Here is an 8,587-nt window from a genome sequence, read left to right as displayed (position 1 = left end):
CCAGAACCCCTTCTACATACTTGGGGAAAACAATATTGTGCACAGCTTCCCGATGTGAGGTCTTCAGCAGTTTCAAAGTAAACATTTTTATGTTCAGCAAATATATTTCATTGGCTTCCGTGGCAATGTAATATTCGATGGGTGTGATCTGAACCATTGAGGTTATTGCTCCATTGACTTTGGTTCTTTTGAGCTGGAAAGAAGACTCAGCTATAAATTTCTTTTTTATCACTTCCTCACTCCCATTACTCCTTCTTACCGTTTTCAACATGGGCCACGTGGGACTGGGATAATTTTTAAAACTTGTCTCCCGGATATCCTTTCGCTCCTCCACCAATTCCAACACCCCATCACCGGCACCCATTAGCAGCAGTCCGTCATCGACAATATAAACCACTCTCAAGCCATTTACATAACGATTACAATCTTTACCAAATGGTTTGCGGGGATTATGTGTGCCATATGCCCCCACCATAGAGGAAAATGTGCCCGCCTTTGTTACATTGGCCGAGTCGCAACAATTGAGAATAATTTTGATAACATCGCCACTAAATGTTCCCAAATAAACATATTCGTCACGAAGATCAATGGAAATGCTCGTATAACGTCGTTGATGTTTACCCACATACACATCGTGCACGTTGACCTTTTTCATCTCACGCTGTATACTCCAAATGCGAAGATGACCTAGTAGGGAAATATTAAATTTTCCGGGTTTGTTCTCAGTCTATATTTTGTCCCAAACTTACGATCTCCAGCTGTTATGAAGAACGATGGGTTATCCTGTAAAGCCCTCACAACTATGGCGTTACCATTAATGGATCTGGAAGCAACTGATCTACATATGGGTGTACTACAAGTAAGAAAATTGACAATTTAATTAAAGAAAACTAAGGCTATTTTAAACAATTTTGTTCTGCAAGACTTATAAAACTTACAGTGTTGCAATATCAAAAACTATTACAGAACCATCATCCCGACCACCAACTGATATTACATATTTATCATGGGCCGTAAAACAAATAGATTGGACACGGACCTACAACGAGATAAAATTAAAAATAAAAATTTATAGATATATAAAAATTTGTTTTATGAATTGAGTATTATATTTGGAATAGTCCTTTAAAAAATCGCGATTATAAATTTAATAGCCCTCAAAACTTTCCTTTAAAAAACCAACAAATATAGCGTTAATAGGGATTTTTATTAGTAATTGGAAATCAACTAATACTATTCGAATAGTGCTTTAAAAATGTTCTTTAAAAAGACCGCGATTGTAGGTCCTTAAATCCTTTCAGAAATCTCACTTTGAAATCCATGATAATTTTTACAAATCTCCTTTTTAAGTCCCTAATTATCCTTTTAAAATGGTAAAACTAAGGTTTAAAACTCTTTGAATAATGGACATTTTAAGTCATCAACTTACCTTATGCAAATCGTGCCGGGCCAATTCCTTGCGTTGTTCAAAGTCCCACAGAATTACATAGCCCCGACGCCTTATATTTGCCCCGACGCCTTTAATGCAGAGGGTATAGTTGTTTTTTTTTTTTTTTTTTTTTTTTTTTTTTTTTGATGAATAATTATTTTTTTGTCTCTGACTAAAATGAAGCTATGTGGAAGATGTTTACAAAAGTTCTCATAAAGTGCTGCCTTAACCCTTGAATGCGTTTTTATACCCTCCACATATAGAGTATGCAGGGAATACTAAGTTTTTCATTCCGTGTGTTACAAATCGAAATAATGGTTTTAGACCAAACAAAGTGTATATATTTTTGATCAGCATAAAATTCTAAGAAAAATTCACTGCCCCTAGCCCAAAATTGTCTGCGTAGGTCCAAGTATTACCTCATCTCTGTAAAATGGCACGTTTGTTCGTAATAATAACCAGCATATTAGTATTTTGATGGATTTCTTGACACATTTGATGGTAGTCTTAATAAACAATAATCGGCTTGCAATAATAGATCTATTTGGATTATATATTTTTCGTAAGAAAATATAAAAAAATAATTTTTCCCTAATGGTGGAGAGTATCAACCGATCAGATCCGCCGGAATTAACTGCTTCTTATACCCTTCACCAAGAAGGAAGCGAGATAGACCCACAGCTACTTATGGAGATCTTCATAGAATCACTTTCTTAGTCGATTTATGAATGTCAGTCCGTCCGTCCGTCTGTCCATGAATTTGCCAAACAATATTTGTTTGCCCCAAGCACGAAGCCTATTGAAATTGGTGAGAATCAACCGTTTTCGGGTTAAATGTGCACCAAACGGCTAATATCATCCCGAATTGAATGGATTTTGGCATATATGAACGGTATTAGTATCAACCGATCAGATCCGCCGAAATTAACTGCTTCTTATACCCTTCACCAAGAAGGAAGCGAGATAGACCCACAGCTACTTATGGAGATCTTCATAGAATCACTTTCTTAGTCGATTTATGAATGTCAGTCCGTCCGTCTGTCCATGAATTTGCCAAACAATATTTGTTTGCCCCAAGCACGAAGCCTATTGAAATTGGTGAGAATCAACCGTTTTCGGGTTAAATGTGCACCAAATGGCTAATATCATCCCGAATTGAATGGATTTTGGCATATATGAACGGTATTAGCTTAGAAGAATATGCATAATATGCACTCCACAAGAATGATATTTGGGCCAGATAACTTATGGAGAAATAACTTAGTCAAATTTTATGGAGATCGGATCAGATTAGGATATAACTCCCATACATGTCTTAAACTGACATCAGGTTTATTGTACACCAACTTTCCAATATCAGCTTAAATGGACTGAATTTTGGCAATTTCGACTGAATTCATCCTAGAAACGAGCCCTTCAAATTTGGAAAAATCGGTTCAGATATACCTATAACTCCCATATATATGTTTCATCCGATTTGGTTTAAAAGTCTCTCCCATGCGTAATATGCACTTGACTATTTGAAACCGAAAATGATTGAATACATTAAATAGGCAGTTCCTTTTCATGAAATATGGCAAATAAACTTCACTTTATAAAACTGCTAGCATTCCTCACTTTTACTAGATTTAGTTTTACACGACTGTCTTTGTTTGACATAATACCCTTTCAATACAAATATTCAATATATGCACCATATATGTGTATACCTTCACAACATGTTGCACTTTTTGTGAGAGTGTATTGTATGCCTTCCATACCATTTCCATTGCTGCAATATTTTGTATTTCCTTTCAGCGATTTTACAATTTTATTGCAATGCATTTGTAATATTTACTTGCGTAGTTGTGTGTGTGCGTTTCTCTTTTTTGCTTCCTCGCTTAGTATTTGAAGCCTTTTATCATTGGCTCAAAGTTCAACCGGTTACAATTTTTTCCATGCATCTCTCTCTCCGTGGAATAACGGAATAGAGTGGCATGTTTGGATAATGGCGGTGGTACGATCCAACAGAGGATATTTATTTGCATAGGTTAAAGGCGCCAAACCGTATTTTATTTACTATCATTTCCTTCCGTTTTTATTACACAAACAAGGGCCGCACACACACACACATACGCACTTACACGCACACACACCATTACCACATTGCCACTATAGCGGTTGCGAAACAACTCGGTTTCTCTGTTACTTAGGCTGAAAAAAAAAAAAAAAAAAGAATTGTTGTTGTTGTTATTTATTTTTTTGGCTTGAATTTGATTTCCAGCACCATAGACACTCTCCGGTGGGAGGGCGGACCGCAGGGAGGAGATTCGCAAACAAAAGTCTGAATAACCACACGAATTCAACCAGGCTAACAAATAGTCATTTGTTTGTACACGGTAAAACTTTTGTAATGAAATGTCCGTTTTGTTTGTTATTGTTGTCGTTGCTGCTATTGTTGTTGTTGTTTTTATTTGTTCAAATGAATTAACTTTAAATGTGGCACTAACTTTTGTTGCAATGTAAATGGTAATAAAACAAAAGAAGATGGAAAGGAAAAGAGGAAAAACAAAATAAAACAAAAACAAAACATGTTGCAATAATTGCAGTTGAACGATGTTGTCTTCAGATCTCAACGTCATCGTTTGCACACACACACATGCACACATTGGCTCTGGCCACACTACTGTGATGTTGAGTTGTTGTTGGTGAATGAAAATGCTGGCATCATTGATGTCCATCATCAACATCAACAAGTATTAAAAGTAATGAGCACAGCTTTAATTTCAATTACAATTCGCCTCGTGATGATGATGGTGATTTCTCTCAGCCAAACAGTCAACAGAGATTCAAGACAACTTACGGAGGGAATTGTTGAGGAACATTGACTGTTGCAAGTTGTCATAGTACTTTTTTTTTGGGCAAAGGTCCAATGGTGCCACCATCCTGATGTTGAGATGAGGATATAGAGTGAAATAGAAAGATATCAGTTCCATCACAAAATAAACCATTAATTTCTTGGCAAATATGATGCCAAGAATACACGTTTGAATTTTTCTTAAAAAAAATCTTAAATTTTCAAAAAAAAAAAATATATATATATATAAATGTAGGATTTATTTTATTTACTTATTTATTATTATTATCTTTATATCCTACAACACTATGTGTTGGAGCTATTATAAGTGTGATTGGGCTAAAAATTATGTAGCACCTCGAAATAATGGTTTCCAATATGGGGAACTAAATATGGATCTTCCTATCTCGCCGCGCTGAGTCGATCTAGCTATGTATGTTAGTCTGTCTGTCCATGTTTATTTGTATTCACTCTACAGGTCGCAATTATAGCCCGATCCTAACGAAATTTTTCATGGAGATGGGGTTAGGCTCAGAATAGAATCCTATTGTGTTGTGAAGATGATTGCACAATATTTAGGACCAGAAAAATTTTGAATCAATCGAAGTGGAAATTTGGATGGAGTTAGAGTTCAGGGCTGGACAGAAGCTAACGAATTTGGATGGTAATGGGACAATATTTAGCGGGTAAAATAAACCATAATTCCTTTGTCAAAAGATACGAAAATGTCCACTAACCCGCGAATATTTTTAATTTCGGCCAAATTACAAATTCATTAAAAGAGCTCTGCTGACCATTACAATCAGCCAATCGAATATGGAGCAAAATAGGTACAATATAAAAGATCTTAGTTATTCTCCTTATAAGTCGGAATGGTATCTTGACAGAAAAAGTTCGTGCCTAAGAAAATCGCGAGAAAATATAAAGTTTTTCTGCACCATGCAACAATATGAGTTGAGGATATTACATACAGGTCGCAACTATCGTGCGATACTCACGAGATTTTGCATAGGGTTAGCGTTAGGGTCAGAACAAAGCCTATGTTTGAAGATGTACATTTTTGGTTCAAATTAAAATTTTCCAAAAAATTAAAATTTTCCTGATTTTGCAGTCGCTCTACAGGTCACAATTGAAAATCAATCGATACGGAATTTTGAATGAGAAGAGAGTAAACAACAGGCAGAAAGTCTAGCATTTTGGATGACCATTGTTCCAAATTTAGTGCAATTTAGACACAAAATTACAGATTTCCATAACTACCTACACAATACAGGGTGAGATGAAAAAGCTCTTCGCCGGGAATTGGCCAAAATACCGCAGAGCAACATTAGGGCATCATGTGACGGTTTCATTGGCCGTTGAAGGCCATAATTCGTGCCAAAGGTGACCATTTCGAATAAATCTAAACTTATTCCAAAATTTGATGCAATTTCCGATAAATTTTGCTTTCTCTATTAACATTGTTGTTCCATTTGTAACTCCTCCAAATACTCATGTCAGACCCAACAAAGTAATAACCTTATCTTTGGTACGAATTGAGAAAGTAGGCTATAATTTCGTAAGTGGGCCATGTCTGTCCACGTTTTCTTGTAGCCCCCTAAAAACTGTATCTTCCAATATTCGACTTTTTGATGAATTTAGCGGCATTATTTACCGGAATCGTTTCAAATTTCGTATTTAAAGTTCGACGTTCAATTGGAAGTTTATATGAATCAATGAAAATTAATGACCATTCACAATAGTATGTATATAATTTTGCTTCAGAAATATACTACACCAAATGATTTTGTCTAGCTGGACTCAAAAATCTTGGGGGGAAACACAAATGTACGAACTTAATATGAAGGGTGATTTTTTAATTGCTATAGGAACGTTATTAAAAAAGACATACAATTTTCCAAATACGTGAAATCTATGTTTGAATTAACAGTCCCGAAATGCGCCTAAATGGTCCGAATTAAGTATACTCTTTAAAACATTTCGTTTGGCATCTTATCACGTCTTTATATAGCCCCATATAAAAGTGTTTTTTTTTTTTTTTTTTTTTGAAAATTTTCAAATTCCTTGATAATGGTGAAGGGTGTTAAAATTTCGGACCGGCCTAACTTAGCTACTTTTTATACCCTCCACCATATACTAAGTTTGTCATTCCATTTGTAACACCTCAAATTATACATTTCAGACCCCACAAATTATATATATTCTTGATCAGCATAAAATTCTATGTCGATTTAGCGATGTCCGTCCGTCTATCCGCCTGTCTAAATCACTCCAGCTTCTGAACGAAATGAAGTAGGTTGATAAATTTTTACTCAAACGTATATTATGCCTGCAGAATTTTTGGTATTGAAAATAAGTGGTCCACATTTTGGTATAGTCCCCATATAAGAGTAACTCTGGATATTCGGTATTTTGATGATTTTAGCGACATTATTCACCGGAATTCTTTCAAATTTGGTATTTGATGTTCGCAATGGATGCTACAGCCTACCACAGAAAATTGTCTATGCAGCTCCACGTCTTCGTATAGCCCCCATAAATCGGTACCTCCCGATATTCGGTATTTTGATGATTTTAGCGACATTAATCAACGGAATTGTTTCAAATTTGGTATTTGAAGTTCGTAATGGATACTACAGCCTAATACAGAAAATTGTCTGTGCTGGTCCACAGAATTTTTAACGGATTTTATTGTTTTTGAGAATATCCAAATTCATTCCAAATGGTGGAGGGTATTCAAAGCCCGGCCGTTCGGCATTCTTATTTATTTTTTTTTTTAATTGAGATTTAATTTTCTTTTCTTTTTTTTTTTGAAAAATTTTCAAATTTGTTAAAGTTCTGCCCGGCCAAACTTAGCTGCTTTGTTACTTGTTATTGATATAGATTATGAAACAAATAATGTTAAAAATTAAACACATAACTCCCCAATCGTTGACATTTATATTTATTTTAAACACTCTCACATAAAATCAACATTCAAGCCATTTGAAGAGAAACACATGAATGAGTGTCTCTGTAAAACAATTTTGTTGCAAAATGATATTTTGTTCTACGAAAACAAAAGCCACTTTGGCAAAGCAGATTTTCTTCCATTGGCTTTCGGCAGCATTCATTCGCTTTTTCCCTTTGCGACGAAATGACTTAAAGGTAATAATACATTCAACAAGGTGTGTGTTTGTGTGCGTGTGAGTGTGAGTGGAGTACCTTGAGAAGTGCCTTGCCACTCCAATTCGGAAGACAAAACGATACTGTCACCGTGCTGTTTATAGTTGATGCTGTTGCTTTGCTTATAAATTGCCAATTATTGAAGATTTTGTTGTGTGTTAAGAAAACGGCACGTATCGCCAAACATTTCAAGTCAGCCAAGTTATGTGTATTTGGTATCTACGACACGACGACAACGACTGCTATCTTCAATTTCAAAAAGCGATAGCGATCATTGACACGGAAACAAAGCCAAAAACAACGATGAGAAGAAAAGGCACAGCCAAGGAGACCATCAGCGTCATTGAAAACGGAACAATAACAGCAATATCTATCTGCAGGTTTCCTCACGATTTGGCCTTTTTTGTGTGTGTTTTTTTTTTTTTTTTTTTTTGCTGCTCCGGCTGCTCTTTTTGCCATCCTCTTTACAAAAGCTGAGTAAAAATATTAAATGCATATTTATCGAGATACAGCACGTTTCTAATAAATGCTCATAATATTGGCGCGTCTTTTCATTATTCATGCAACATGGTTCACGATGTGCCAGCACCAAGTTTCTTGGCTGAGTGAGTCAATGGTGGTTGTTGTTGTAGTCGTTGCTTGGTTGCCTGGCTGACTGGATGGTTGCACAAGTCGTTAAAAGGACAAACTGGAAATGTTACTTGAACTTCTTAAAGGTAAATGGGAGGGAAAGAAAAAGGGTGGATGTGGCAAGGATGTCATTGATGTTAATGGCTGTTGTGTGTTCCGTTGTTAAAGGGCCACAAGTACTCTTTTCTACTCTTTGCTGTTTTACACGGCGTGATGTTGAATGGCTGAGAATGAGATCATCAGGTTGTACATAATGGACTTTGAATGCAACTATGAGAACATTCTGCTTCATTACTTTATGAAATTTCGTTTTCTCGAAAAAAAAAAAATTTCTAAGAAAAGAGGGAAAAAAAAGGAAGAGATATATGCAATTCGTATGCCCACAGAGGCTATTGTGAATATTTGAGATCTTCTTTCTTTTTGTCCACCAAAATTTTTAAACTACAAAAACCGAATAATTCATTACATGGTGATGTAAACAATCTACCTTTCACATTACTAGTTGGAAAACAGAAACGGGAGTTCAA

At 35.6% G+C, this 8,587-nt stretch overlaps 1 protein-coding gene across 1 annotated transcript in view; it reads right to left on the bottom strand.

Moving 5' to 3' along the window:
• Positions 1 to 8,352, bottom strand: part of LOC101895189 (cilia- and flagella-associated protein 52-like) — an 8,603-nt gene extending 251 nt beyond the window's left edge. The window contains exons 1-6 of the mRNA XM_005179944.2: positions 8,241 to 8,352; positions 1,430 to 1,518; positions 939 to 1,039; positions 750 to 853; positions 260 to 687; positions 21 to 193 (exon numbers count right to left, since the gene is read on the bottom strand). Coding sequence (XP_005180001.1) covers positions 21 to 193; positions 260 to 687; positions 750 to 853; positions 939 to 1,039; positions 1,430 to 1,518; positions 8,241 to 8,352 — 1,007 coding nt within the window. The remainder of the gene's footprint in view (positions 1 to 20; positions 194 to 259; positions 688 to 749; positions 854 to 938; positions 1,040 to 1,429; positions 1,519 to 8,240) is intronic.
• Positions 8,353 to 8,587: the final 235 nt, after the last annotated feature.

This window comes from Musca domestica, unplaced genomic scaffold, assembly GCF_030504385.1.
Source record: "Musca domestica strain aabys unplaced genomic scaffold, Musca_domestica.polishedcontigs.V.1.1 2, whole genome shotgun sequence".
In the NCBI taxonomy this organism is placed as follows: Eukaryota; Metazoa; Arthropoda; class Insecta; order Diptera; family Muscidae; genus Musca; species Musca domestica.
Note: the sequence above shows the minus strand (reverse complement) of the source record. Positions and strands in the feature narration are given on the sequence as shown.